The following is a 15,485-nucleotide window of genomic DNA, read 5'->3' as shown; positions in this document are numbered from 1 at the left end:
GTCTTCATCTGTTAATACCTATACTTGAGTGTGCACTTGAGATGAGGTGAGGAAACCAGTATGCATTAGCAAATGTGATTCTACAGGGACATATTCAATTACCCACCCATTAGCCATCGACGTTATTTTTAATCCTTGACAGGTATTCTAAACAGCATCAGATTCCATCTGGACTTTTCGTGGTGTTCTAAAGCTTGGAATGTTTATTGGAGATTTATCCAAGTTTAAAAATCCTAACTTTTAAACATCCACTATCAGGATGTAGATACCTCCATAAATAACAATGTGCATAGCACATCATGTTTTATTTCCCCTCTGCTTTTTCATGAACTTTTGCCAGAAACAGTCCATTCACAGGTTTGATATGGTAATTTAACTTTGCTGTTTGTATAGTTCAGACATTGGAGACAAAGAAGACATTTTCTTTAGAGCCACTTCTGTCCTCCTCATCACCAGACACTCCTCCAGTTATCAGTAACTCTTGAGATTAATCACAGTTACCATGTAAACAATACAGTGTAATGGAACAGCAGACATGCCACTCTCAACAGACTCCATAAAATATTATTCTAGAAGAAACAGAAGTCTGAGAGCTTGAAGCTTATGTAAATGCATAGAAGATGGGCAACACAATCAGAGGAATCATTGCTTTCATCCCTTCTAACACCTGCCAAAAATACCTTTTTGGAGACTTGGAAGAAATGCCTATTGATAAGATGGTTGATTTGAGCAGTATGCAGCTGAGGAGGTTTCCGCTAAAGGTATGTGCATTTACAGAACTTATCAAGTTATACTTGAGTGACAACAATTTAAACAACCTTCCTCCAGAACTTGAACTCCTGCAGAACCTTCAGATCCTTGCCTTGGACTTTAACAATTTTAAGGTTCTTCCACTAGTTGTATGCAGCTTAAAGCAGCTATCGATATTATACCTTGGAAATAATAGAATTAAAGATCTTCCACAGGAGCTCTGTTACCTCAAGAACCTACACACTCTTTGGATTGAATCAAATTATTTAACAAATTTGCCGGTTGTCATTTGTGAACTGACTCTCCTAAAGGTACTTCATGTTGGCTGCAATCCAATTCATAATATGCCCAAGGAGCTGAAAAATCTTACAGAATTGCGCAGCATTTGGATGTCAGGGAGTCTCCTCACAGAATTCCCATCTGTTTTACTAGAAATGCCTTTCCTGGAAGTTATTGATGTTGACCGAAATGGTATAAGATTTTTCCCAAGTCTGGTGCACCTGACAGGATTGAAACTTGTTATCTACGACCATAATCCATGTAGAAATGCTCCTAAAGTTGCAAAAGGGGTTCGAAGAGTGGGCAGATGGTCTGAAGAGAGCCCAGAACCCAAGAAAAAGTTTGAAGTGGAAGCAGAGCTTGAAAAGGCTTCAGAGAGTCAAGAGACACAACCTGCAGCACCTAAGGAGCTTCCAGCTCAGAACAGTGATAATCCACAAGAGGCCACGTCTAAATTAATCTGATTGTATATTAAATCCAAATAAATAACAGTATGGACTCAATCTGTTCTAAAATTATGGATTATTTGAATGACCTTAGACTAAATTAAACAATGCTCATTACTATGAGGAAATCCAAGTTAATTTTCTGTAAGTAAAGCTTAAATATAATGTTAATTATAAAGCAGATGCACAGTCTGTCTCTGGTTTATTTTCTGTGGGGGGCTCATTTACAAATGCATATTCTATATTTTGCATTTGGAAAGTTTCACATTCCTTCATTAGTGAGTTTGCATGGCTGGATTTTTATTTGCCTGTGTGCCCTATCAGACCTTTCAAAGATATGTTAATGAAGCCTGAAACACTGTGGTCTTTTTTTACACAATTATTAATTCAGCAGTATTTGTATTTAAAATACAGATGAAATAATACAAATAATATTACATTTATTTAAACACAATACACACATCAAAAGAGCTAAAAACAAACAAAATGTTCCATATTCAGCATATGCCCAACAATAGCATTCTTCATTATCTAAATTCAATGTAAAAAAATGCATATGTTTGACTGGATTCATTTAGCAATTAAGCCTTTCATTTACATGACTGTAGATTGATATTAAGGTGTACGAAATATGTTTGTACAGCTAAGTGATTTTGCGTATTAAAATATTGCAGATGATTTAAGGAGCACATGTAACATGTCACATTTATTGTCACAGTCTTCCAGATTTTGAGATGCCTTCCTTTTTTTGAATTCATAACGTGAGTGTGCAGCTTTTAACACCAAATGGGCAATTTGTCAATAGCTTTGCACCAGTTTTTTAGTATTATAAAGTCACAAATTTTGGACATACCATATTTGCATAAAAATGTGCAACTTTTCTCAGCACTCGTCAGTTTTGAAAATGCTGAGAAAAGTAAGTGGAGTTTACTTGGGTTATATAAAAAACGCATATATATACAGTACAGACCAAAAGTTTGGACACACCTTCTCATTCAAAGAGTTTTCTTTATTTTCAGGACTATGAAAATTGTAGATTCACACTGAAGGCATCAAAACTATGAATTAACACATGTGGAATTATATACATAACAAACAAGTGTGAAACAACTGAAAATATGTAATATTCTAGGTTCTTCAAAGTAGCCACCTTTTGCTTTGATTACTGCTTTGCACACTCTTGGCATTCTCTTGATGAGATTTAAGAGGTAGTCCCCTGAAATGGTTTTCACTTCACAGGTATGCCCTGTCAGGTTTAATAAGTGGGATTTCTTGCCTTATAAATGGGGTTGGGACCATCAGTTGCGTTGAGGAGAAGTCAGGTGGATACACAGCTGATAGTCCTACTGAATAGACTGTTAGAATTTGTATTATGGCAAGAAAAAAGCAGCTAAGTAAAGAAAAACGAGTGGCCATCATTACTTTAAGAAATGAAGGTCAGTCAGTCAGCCAAACAATTGGGAAAACTTTGAAAGTAAGGGCTATTTGACCATGAAGGAGAGTGATGGGGTGCTGCGCCAGATGACCTGGCCTCCACAGTCACCGGACCTGAACCCAATCGAGATGGTTTGTGGTGAGCTGGACCGCAGAGTGAAGGCAAAAGGGCCAACAAGTGCTAAGCATCTCTGGGAACTCCTTCAAGACTGTTGGAAGACCATTTCAGGGGACTACCTCTTAAAGCTCATCAAGAGAATGCCAAGAGTGTGCAAAGCAGTATTTAAAGCAAAAGGTGGCTACTTTGAAGAACCTAGAATATGACATATTTTCAGTTGTTTCACACTTGTTTGTTATGTATATAATTCCACATGTGTTAATTCATAGTTTTGATGCCTTCATAGTCATGAAAATAAGGAAAACTCTTTGAATGAGAAGGTGTGTCCAAACTTTTGGTCTGTACTGTGTATATATATATATATATATATATATATACACTGTGTATATATATATATATATATATATAATGCAATGAATGGCAGCACCAACCTTTAGATTTGAAGATTGGGTGCAAGCTCCAATATGAAAAGCGTCCCAGGATAATAAAAATAAAAAATAGAGCAGCACTCCGGTATAGTGAAAAAAGAAAACTGTTTATTCACCCAGTGGTGACGCGACGTTTTGGCTCCAACATGAAGCCTTTCTCAAGCTGCTCAGGCTTGAGAAAGGCTTCATGTTGGAGCCGAAACATCGCGTCACCACTGGGTGAATAAACAGTTTTCTTTTTTCACTATACCGGAGTGCTGCTCTATTTTTTTTTTTTATTATATATATATATATATATATATATATATATAAAGAAGAAAAGGGTGGCATCACCGTCAAGTAGAAGAGCAGGTGAGTGCAAAAAGCCCAAATGGGAATAAGCAAGCCCCGTATGTAGAAATTCAAAAAACAGGCAGCACTCCAGAAATCAAAATGAAAAAAGAAATGTATTATGTATAATGTATACTCATTAGGCAATGCAACGTTTCGGCTCAGTGCTAGAGCCTTCCTCAAGAAATGTGATAAGACAAAGTGCTCAGTATATATAGCAAACTCAATCAATGTGCCAAATTACAATCAAGTATCAAGCAATCATAAAAATAAACAATAACATGTAATAAATATACCAACATGATACATATCTGATGTGAGAGTGATTACAATACATGATAAAAATCTGTTCCATGTGCAAAAAAACGTTAAAACAACCATGATTCTCAATGCAAATACATTAATTATTATAAATAACATGATTGTGTGTCATGTGTACTCAATTAACTAAAGTGACAAGTGCTTACTACATGATGTATCGAACAGAGAAAAGAGGGAGGAGAAACCAGGAGTATGGCGGCGTCCAGTTGCCTGCTTCGGCGTGCCCCATGCGGCAGTGCGCATGTAAGGATGACGTATGCTGCTTTCATCGTAACAATATGACAGGCGTGTCTGTGCGTCTGCACCCTATGTTCTGGATGTCCAAGCGACCAAATTGAATAAGGGAATATCGCATGAACCATCTAGCGCATGCGTGTCGCACATCATGATGACCAAATCAAACCAGCCAGTGAGTCCCAATGCAGAGCTCTATTAATGAGCTACCTGCAACTAATGTGGTGGATGGCTGTGTGGGACCAGATGAGCGCATCCATATCCTGAACAGACATGGAGCCCTCCTCTGTGGGCATGGACTGAACACAAGCCCGCACGTCAATGCAGGGTCATGTCACATCCACGTCCTAATCCCATATATCACCATCAATTCAGAGGGTTCTCCTCCATAAGGACTCACCTGCAATGAATGAATAAATACATAACTGTCAAAAAAGATTATATAGACCATTTGCATATTGTCATGGTAACCGGACACGAACTCTTGAATCAACCTCTGTCTTCTCCTCGCTAATCTCCGTGACACATCATCTGCAATATAAAGATGCGAAATTAAACTCAAATAATATATAAATTTAAAAAATTAATAAAGAATATACAGTATGTGTATACTTTGTCCATCACAGACAACCACAAAAGTGCGCAAGATGGACGGTCTAGATCGACGCAGAACAAGGGCAAGCTAACCCCTCATGCCAACACTCCAATCTTATAGTCAATATTTAGACCATGCGGTTTCAAAGAATTTAGTGAATGGATCCACTGCAATTCTCTTTTCTTTAATAGATTAGATCTATTGCCCCCTCTCCTGGGCATTGGTAAATAATCAGCAATACACCACTTTATGTCCCTTTCTGCATGTTTAAACTCGGTAAAATGCTTTGAAACCGGTAAATCAAGCCATTTCTTTCTAATGGTGTACCGATGATTATTAAATCACGTCTTGAAGTCGGTGGTGGTTTCGCCGACATATATTAAATTGCACAGACATGTGAGAGCACATAAATCACATAACTGGAATCGCAGGTCAGATGATGTCGAATCTGATATGCGATGCCAGTTGTTGGATGCACAAAGGTTTTACTCTTCATAATGTACTTGCAATTAACACAGGCTAAGCAGGAATAACACCCCAAGCCTGTTGTTGTCAATTTTGTCTGTCTATTGACTCTCATTGTTCCAACATCAGCTTTGACCAACTGGTCTTGTAAACTTTTAGACCTGCGGTATGACATTAGAGGAAGGGAATGGAATTCTGCAATTGTTTTGTGTGAATATGGTAATGACCTAACCATTGGTCTGGGGTGATTACTGCTGTACGCCAACATCGTGTTCCTGTCCGTAGGTTTAGTGAAAAGATTTGTGTGCAACACACCATCCACCAAGGTGACACTGGTGTCAAGAAATTGCATCTCACTGTGAGAGTTAACCAACGTGAACTGAAGTGCACTGTCAACTCGATTCAGGAACGTGTGAAATTCATGTAATTCCAATGTAGTCCCAGTCCAGATGAGGAAAATGTCGTCTATGTACCGCCACCACGCCCTGACGTGGCGAAAATGGTGGCATCCATAGACGACATCCTCCTCAAACTGGTGCATGAATATTTTGGCATAGGTTGGGGCCACATTGGACCCCATGGCCACGCCCTGTTTCTGCATGTAATAGGTGTCCTGAAATAGAAAATAATTATATCTCAAGACAATCTCCAAGAGAGATAATAAAAACTGACAAGCTTCTAATGTAAGAGAGGACTTCTCTAACATTCATGAAATGGCATATAACCCCTTTTGATGGTCAATGGAGGTATAGAGGGAGGTGACATCAAAGGACGCTAATGTAACCCTCTCAATATACCTCAAGTCCACATCTTGTAATTTCAACAGAAAATCTGTAGTGTCCTGTATATAAGAGCTCCCACCACATGCAAAACTGCGTAATATTTTATCGAGGAATATGGCGATATGGCTAAAGATCGAGTCAGAGCCAGATACAATGGGTCGCCCAGGTGGGTCGATGAGTGATTTGTGGATCTTCGGTAACACATAGATCACCAGAGTGATCGTATGTGGAACCGTAAGAAAATCCCTAAGACCATCATCAATGATGCCAGCATTCATCGCTCTGGATAATTCCTCCTGGATCACCGCAGCAATCATAAATTTGGGGTCAGCATCAATGTGACTATAGACGATGGTGTCGCTTAATTGTCTAAGAATTTATGCAATGTATTTGTGGGTATCCAACACAAAAATTATACGCTGCTTAGGAACATACAATACTGAACATAATGAGGTTATGCGTATTCTGAAACGACACTGGCATATTTTACAAGCAGATACTGATATCCAGCAAGTGTTACCAAGATTCCCCACAGTCACCTATAGAAGGGGAAAGAACATTAGAGAGATGTTAGTGCACAGCCACTATAAACCCCATAAAAGACAAAAAGAAACCTGGTTAAATCATAAGGGATCATATCCCTGTGGAGAATGCATTGTCTGCAATCGAATGGTAACTACAAAAACATTCACAAATCCTGTTGATGGAATAATTTATGAAATTAGAGACTACATAAATTGTAAAACAAAATGGATAGTGTATATCATCAAATGCGACTGCCCCAGACTGTATGTAGGCAAAACTACCCAAGAACTAAGAAGACGAATTTCGAGACACCTGAGCAGTATCAATATGGGAGAAGATATCAGCCTAGCCAGACATGTGAGAGAAAAACATAAGGGAAACAGTAATAATCAGAAGTTTTGGGGGGTGACCAAAATAAAACCAGGCCCTCGAAAAGGTAAAATAGATAGGAAGCTTCAGCAAAAGGAAGAAAAATGGACTTACCGATTAAACAGCCTATCCCCAAAGGGGCCTAAATGAAGGCTTCACCTATTTGTCCTTCTTGTAACATCACCCTCTTTACAAAATCTAAAATACAAAATCAAGTAAATAATCATTGGTGACAGGGTGCAGTCCAAGAATGCCACCACCTGCTGGTTGAGGTTCTGCTGCATGTCCCACCGCTGCTGCTGGGTGGTTTCTTCAGAAGGCTCTGGACTTAATTTACCGCTTATGGAGCTGGTACTGCTCCTGCAAGCCCCACCCCTAGTCATGCAGTGGAGCGTGAGCACAGAGGGTCCCCAATGTTAGACCATCCTGAGGATGGGCGATGGTGCTTGTAGGCAGCGACCAACCAACTACACAGCATGTCAATTTTTGCATCCCTCTCAGAAGGTCTAAAAAATGCCCCCGTTTTAGACCAGTAGCGAAGGTCTACCAATGTACATAGCCAGTAGTCACCCCTCTGCCGAATCCTGACAATGTGGCTGTCACAAACAAGAAAGCATGCATCTGGCCATTTGCGCAAGGGGCTCAAAGGGCCTCCCTGCCTCCATCTCCACTGCCACGGTCTGTCGGGGTCATCTGTGTCATCTTCGTCATCACCCTCCAGCTCCTCCTGCTCCTCTCCTGTCGCTTGGGCAGATAAACCACCTAGTTGTGTATAAAATGTCTGGGTGTTTATGTCCTTGTCCTCATTCACCTCTGCCAGTTCATCCTCCTCAAGGCTCAGGTGGCCATGAGATGTAGTCTCAGCACCCCCTCCAGGATGTGAAGGAGTGGAATGACATAATTTATCCCTTAGTTCTGCCGACTTACAAATAAAGTGGCCTCCTCAAAGGGCCTGAGCAAACGGCACGTGTCACGCATAAGCTGCCACTGGCTAACGTGGAAGTTACACGAGGGAGTTAACCTGTCCATCTGCAGCATTAAGAAATCGTTGACCGCCTTCCTCTGCTTGTAGAGGCAGTCTAACATATAGAGTGTGGAGTTCCAATGGGTGGAAATGTCGCTTTTCAGGAGATGTTGGGAAAGGGAATTTTGCCTTTGCAGTTCAAAGAGGGAGTGTTTTGGAGTGGCTGAAGGGCATGCACAGTTTCCTGAACATTTTAACAGCTGTTGCAGTTCAGTGGAAGACTTGAGGAACCAGGTGACCATGGGATTGAAGACATGCACCATTCAGGGCACATGAGTCAGCCCTCCCTGACACAGTGCAGACAAAATATTCTTCGTGTTATCAGTAACCATGGTTCCTATCTCCAGTTGGTGAGGAGACAGCCAGTGTTCAATTTCTTTATTGATGACGCAGAGCAGTTCCTCCCCAGTTGGCTCTGTTCGGCTATGCTGACGAGGTGCAGAACCGTGTGACAATTCCTAGCTTTGCATTTGATATGCTAGAGGACCACTGTGAACTGTGCCTAGAGGCGAGGATGAGGAGGCAAAGGAGGACATTGGGGCTGAAATCCCAACATTACAACACGGAGGCAGCATTACCATAATCTGGACAAGTTTGTGGTGTGCCTGGGCTGAAACCACATTTACCCAGTGGGCTCTGAATGATATATATTGTCCTTGATCATAGTTACAACTCCAAACGTCAACGCTGGCGTGAACTCTACCAGACACTGAAAGGCCCAAGGACTGACCCACCTTCTGCTCAACACATGTGTGCAGGGATGGTACATCGTTTTTGGAAAAGCAATGTCAGCTTGGGCCTCTCCACTTTGGCTGGGCAGAAGCAATCAGTTCTCTGAAATATGCAGTCAACTACATGGAAAGGGAGTCAACTACATGAAAAGGGAGGGACTGTAGTACCAGCAACTTGGCCAGGTGCACGTTCAGCTTCTGCGCTGTTTGATGAGTGCACACATACTGCTGTCTTTTTGCAATCGCTTTAGTGATTGATTCTTGTCGAAACAAGTGACTGTGCTCACAAAGCTCATCATTGCTGAAAAGCGGAGCAGAACCGGCGTCTATCATTACTTGGCTGGCAGAAGGAGCAGCAAAAGCATGAGGCAGGGTCTGGACAGGTGAGGGCATAGAGGCAGTTCCTGGGCCATGTCCACTAAGCACGGTGTCAGAGGAACCCACTAATTCCTGGCTGTGTGTATCTGTTGTCTCTTGAGATGAAGTTAACCACCTCAGCCCCCAGTGCTTAAACACCCTGAAAGACCAGGCCACTTTTTACACTTCTGACCTACACTACTTTCACCGTTTATTGCTCGGTCATGCAACTTACCACCCAAATGAATTTTACCTCCTTTTCTTCTCACTAATAGAGCTTTCATTTGGTGGTATTTCATTGCTGCTGACATTTTTACTTTTTTTGTTATTAATCGAAATTTAACGATTTTTTTGCAAAAAAATGACATTTTTCACTTTCAGTTGTAAAATTTTGCAAAAAAAAAAAAAACGAGATCCATATATAAATTTTGCTCTAAATTTATTGTTCTACATGTCTTTGATAAGAAAAAATGTTTGGGTAAAAAAAAAATGCTTTGGGTAAAAGTTATAGCGTTTACAAACTATGGCACAAAAATGTGAATTTCCGCTTTTTGAAGCAGCTCTGACATTCTGAGCACCTGTCATGTTTCCTGAGGTTCTACAATGCCCAGACAGTACAAACACCCCACAAATGACCCCATTTCGGAAAGTACACACCCTAAGGTATTCGCTGATGGGCATAGTGAGTTCATAGAACTTTTTATTTTTTGTCACAAGTTAGCGGAAAATGATGATTTTTTTTTTTTTTTTCTTACAAAGTCTCATATTCCACTAACTTGTGACAAAAAATAAAAACTTCTATGAACTCACTATGCCCATCACGAAATACCTTGGGGTCTCTTCTTTCTAAAATGGGGTCACTTGTGGGGTAGTTATACTGCCCTGGCATTCTAGGGGCCCAAATGTGTGGTAAGGAGTTTGAAATCAAATTCTGTAAAAAATGACCTGTGAAATCCGAAAGGTGCTCTTTGGAATATGGGCCCCTTTGCCCACCTAGGCTGCAAAAAAGTGTCACACATCTGGTATCTCTGTATTCAGGAGAAGTTTAGGAATGTGTTTTGGGGTGTCTTTTTACATATACCCATACTGGGTGAGATAAATATCTTGGTCAAATGCCAACTTTGTATAAAAAAATGGGAAAAGTTGTCTTTTGCCAAGATATTTCTCTCACCCAGCATGGGTATATGTAAAAGACACCCCAAAACACATTCCCCAACTTCTCCTGAGTACGGAGATACCAGAATGTGTGACACTTTTTTGCAGCCTAGGTGGGCAAAGGGGCCCACATTCCAAAGAGCACCTTTCGGATTTCACAGGTCATTTTTACAGAATTTGATTTCAAACGCCTTACCACACATTTGGGCCCCTAGAATGCCAGGGCAGTATAACTACCCCACAAGTGACCCCATTTTGGAAAGAAGAGACCCCAAGGTATACGCTGATGGGCTAGTGAGTTCATGGAAGTTTTATTTTTTGTCACAAGTTAGTGGAATATGAGACTTTGTATGAAAAAAAAAAAAAAATCAGCATTTTCCACTAACTTGTGACAAAAAAATAAAAAATTCTAGGAACTCGCCATGCCCCTCACGGAATACCTTGGGGTGTCTTCTTTCCAAAATGGGGTTACTTGTGGGGTAGTTATACTGCCCTGGCATTTTCCAGGGGCCCTAATGTGTGGTAAGTAGGTAAATGACCTGTGAAATCCTAAAGGTGCTCTTTGGAATATGGGCCCCTTTGCCCACCTAGGCTGCAAAAAAGTGTCACACATGTGGTATCGCCGTATTCAAGAGAAGTTGGGGAATGTGTTTTGGGGTGTCATTTTACATATACCCTTGCTGGGTGAGAGAAATATCTTGGCAAAAGACAACTTTTCCCATTTTTTTATACAAAGTTGGCATTTGACCAAGATATTTCTCTCACCCAGCATGGGTATATGTAAAATGACACCCCAAAACACATTCCCCAACTTCTCCTGAGTACGGCGATACCAGATGTGTGACACTTTTTTGCAGCCTAGATGCGCAAAGGTGCCCAAATTCCTTTTAGGAGGGCATTTTTAGACATTTGGATACCAGACTTCTTCTCACGCTTTGGGGCCCCTAGAATGCCAGGGCAGTATAAATACCCCACATGTGACCCCATTTTGGAAAGAAGACACCCCAAAGTATTCAATGAGGGGCATGGCGAGTTCATAGAATTTTTTTTTTTTTGGCACAAGTTAGCGGAAATTGATATTTTTAATTTTTTTCTCACAAAGTCTCCCGTTCCGCTAACTTGGGACAAAAATGTCAATCTTTCATGGACTCAATATGCCCCTCACGGAATACCTGGGGGTGTCTTCTTTCCGAAATGGGGTCACATGTGGGGTATTTATACTGCCCTGGCATTCTAGGGGCCCTAAAGCGTGAGAAGAAGTCTGGAATATAAATGTCAAAAAAATTTTACGCATTTGGATTCCGTGAGGGGTATGGTGAGTTCATGTGAGATTTTATTTTTTGACACAAGTTAGTGGAATATGAGACTTTGTAAGAAAAAAAAAAAATAATTCCGCTAACTTGGGCCAAAAAAATGTCTGAATGGAGCCTTACAGAGGGTGATCAATGACAGGGGGGTGATCAATGACAGGGGGAGTGATCAATGACAGGGGGAGTGATCAATGACGGGGGGTGATCAGGGAGTCTATATGGGGTGATCACCACAGTCATTGATCACCCCCCCTGGAAGGCTCCAGGGAGACGCCTGTATGTGTTTTGCGGATCCGATCCATCTATCAGTGGATCCGTAAAAATCATGCGGACATCTGAATGGAGCTTTACAGGGGGTTGATCAATGACAGGGGTGTAATCAATGACAGGGGGGTGATCAGGGAGTCTATATAAGGTGATAACCACAGTCATTGATCACGCCCCTGTAAGGCTTCATTCAGACGTCCGTATGCGTTTTGCGGATCCGATCCATCTATCAGTGGATCCGTAAAAATCATGCAAACATCTGAATGGAGCTTTACAGGGGGTTGATCAATGACAGGGGTGTAATCAATGACAGGGGGGTGATCAGGGAGTCTATATGGGGTGATAACCACAGTCATTGATCACGCCCATGTAAGGCTTCATTCAGACGTCCGGATGCGTTTTGCGGATCCGATCCATCTATCAGTGGGTCCGTAAAAATCATGCAAACATCTGAATGGAGCTTTACAGGGGGTTGATCAATGACAGGGTGTAATCAATGACAGGGGGGTGATCAGGGAGTCTATATGGGGTGATAACCACAGTCATTGATCACGCCCTGTAAGGCCTTCATTCAGACGTCCGGATGCGTTTTGCGGATCCGATCCTTCTATCAGTGCATCCGTAAAATCATGTGGACATCTGAATGGAGCTTTACAGGGGGGTAATCAATGACAGGGGGGTGATCAGGGAGTCTATATGGGGTGATAACCACAGTCATTGTTCATGCCCCTGTAAGGCTTCATTCAGACGTCCGTATGCGTTTTGCGGATCCGATCCATCTATCAGTGCATCCGTAAATAATCATGCGGACATCTGAATGGAGCTTTACAGGGGGGTAATCAATGACAGGGGGGTGATCAGGGAGTCTATATGGGGTGATACCACAGTCATTGATCATGCCCCTGTAAGGCTTCATTCAAGACGTCCGGATGCGTTTTGCGGATCCGATCCATCTATCAGTGGATCCGTAAAAATCATGCGGACGTCTGAATGGAGCTTTACAGGGGGGTAATCAATGACAGGGGGGTAATCAATGACAGGGGGGTGATCAGGGAGTCTATATGGGGTGATCACCACAGTCATTGATCACGCCCCTGTAAGGCTTCATTCAGACGTCCGGATGCGTTTTGCGGATCCGATCCATCTATCAGTGGATCTGTAAAAATCATGCGGACGTCTGAATGGAGCTTTACATGGGGGTAATCAATGACAGGGGGGTAATCAATCAATGACAGGGGGGTGATCAGGGAGTCTATATGGGGTGATCACCACAGTCATTGATCACGCCCCTGTAAGGCTTCATTCAGACGTCCGGATGCGTTTTGCGGATCCGATCCATCTATCAGTGGATCCGTAAAAATCATGCGGACGTCTGAATGGAGCTTTACAGGGGGTTGATCAATGACAGGGGGGTAATCAATGACAGGGGGGTGATCAGGGAGTCTATATGGGGTGATCAGGGGTGATCAGGGGCTAATAAGGGGTTAATAAGTGACGGGGGAGGGTGTAGTGTAGTGTAGTGGTGCTTGGTGCTACTTTACTGGCTACCTGTGTCCTCTGTGGTCGATCCAACAAAGGGGACCACCGAGGACCAGTAGCAGGTATATTAGATGCTGTTATCAAAACAGCGTCTAATATACCTGTTAGGGGTTAAAAAAACACATCTCCAGCCTGCCAGCGGCGATCGTTCGCTGGCAGGCTGGAGATCAACTCTCTTACCTTCCGTTCCTGTGAGCGCGCGCGCCTGTGTGCGCGCGTTCACAGGAAGTCTCGCGTCTCGCGAGATGACGCATATATGCGTGACTGTGCGCAGCGCTGCCACCTCCGGAACGCGATCCTGCGTTAGGCGGTCCGGAGGTGGTTAAAGAGAGAGTAAACCATTTCAGTACTTCTGACTTGTTGGTCAAAACACGACCGCTGGATGACAGTGGCAGCTCTGGCCTATTGCTGCGGCTGCTACCACCCCCCTTCCCCCCCATCCCTTCTTCCGCTGCTACTTGTGCTGGCTACAGCAGCATTTTTGCCACTGTCTGTTCCTTTGGAGGGACCAGGCAAATGTCTGTTGGCCATAGTGCTCTAGAACATGATGCACCCGGTGATATATGACACCTCCCTTAAACACTGATGCACACTAAGGGTCCATTCACACCCCCGTGTGTTTGGCGGATCCATAGATCCGTGGATCCGCAAAACACGGACATCGGCGATGTGCGTTCCGCATTTTGCGGACCGCACATCGCCGGCACTTAATAGAAAATACCTATTCTTGTCCGTAATTGCGGACAAAAATAGGACATTTTCTATTTTTTTGGGGAACGGAATTGCGAACCCGGAAGTGCGGATCCGCAATTCCGGATCCACAATTCCGGATCCGGGCAGCACATCGTGCTGCCCCATAGAAATGCATGGGTCCGCAATTCCGTTCCACAAAATGAGGAACGAAATTGCGGACGTGTGAATGGACCCTAACTGTATCACTAAAATAACAGATTACCTCTGAATTTCAATGCACTACAACGTGATGCACCTGGCGATATATTACACCTACCTTTAATACTAAAGGAACACTAACTGTATCACTAATATAACGGATTAACACTGAATGTCGGTGCACTAGAAACGTGATGCACACAACGATATATTACACCTGCCTTAATACTGAGGCACACTAACTGTATCACTAAAATAATGGATTAACTCTGAATGTCGGTGCACTAGAATGTGATGCCAGGGCCGGCGCCACCTGTAAGGCGACCTAGGCAGCCGCCTAGGACGCAATTTAGCAGGGGGCGCCAGAACCGTGCGGTTTAAAAAAAAAAAAAAACGTTGATTAAGTGGCCGGCTGCACCGCCACTCTAGTAAGCAGGGCCGGCGCTTCCATAGAGTCCTTAGGGGCATCGGCCCGCAACTAACTATAGGCAGGAGTCGGACACGTGTCACCCGGAGATGAGTGCTTCCATTGTGGAAACGCTCATCTCCAGTCATCTGTATCGCTGTCCTCAGGACATCGATACAGATGGCTGTGCAGCAGGGCAGGGGAGGGAGAGGTGTGACCCTTCCCCTTCCTCTGATAGGCTGCAGGCACTAGGCCGGCAGCCTATCAGAGGCCGGCGCCGCATGAGCCCTGAGCCGTACAGCGTGGGACACAGGCCGGAAGAGGCCTGCATCGCATCGCTGACATGGAGGTAAGTATAAGTTTTTAGTTTTTTTTGTTGTTGTCAATACTGGTGGCTACTGGGCTGGCACATGATGGGGGGCTCTGGCTACTGGCTACTGGCACATGATCGGGGGGGGCCTGAGGCTACTGGGACATAATAGGGATAGGGGGGCCCTATGGCTACTGGGACATGATGGGGGGGGCCCTATGGCTACTGGCACATGATAGGGGGGGCCCTATGGCTACTGGCACATGATGGGGGGCCCTATGGATACTGGCCCATGATAGGGGGGGCCCTATGGCTACTGGCACATGATAGGGGGGCCCTATGGCTACTGGCACATGATAGGGGGGGCCTGTGGCTACTGGCACATGATAGGGGGGCCCTATGGCTACTGGCACATGATA

At 43.3% G+C, this 15,485-nt stretch overlaps 1 protein-coding gene across 1 annotated transcript; it reads left to right on the top strand.

Annotated features, from left to right (window-relative positions):
- The first annotated feature begins 534 nt into the window (after window positions 1-534).
- Window positions 535-1,529, top strand: LRRC10 (leucine rich repeat containing 10). The gene has a single exon (XM_040415720.1). The coding sequence runs from the start codon at window positions 621-623 to the stop codon at window positions 1,491-1,493; it is 873 nt and encodes a 290-aa protein (XP_040271654.1). The 5' UTR covers window positions 535-620; the 3' UTR covers window positions 1,494-1,529.
- The last annotated feature ends 13,956 nt before the right edge of the window (window positions 1,530-15,485 follow it).

The sequence above is a fragment of the Bufo bufo genome, chromosome 1 (genome assembly GCF_905171765.1).
Source record: "Bufo bufo chromosome 1, aBufBuf1.1, whole genome shotgun sequence".
NCBI classification, from domain to species: Eukaryota; Metazoa; Chordata; class Amphibia; order Anura; family Bufonidae; genus Bufo; species Bufo bufo.
Note: the sequence above shows the minus strand (reverse complement) of the source record. Positions and strands in the feature narration are given on the sequence as shown.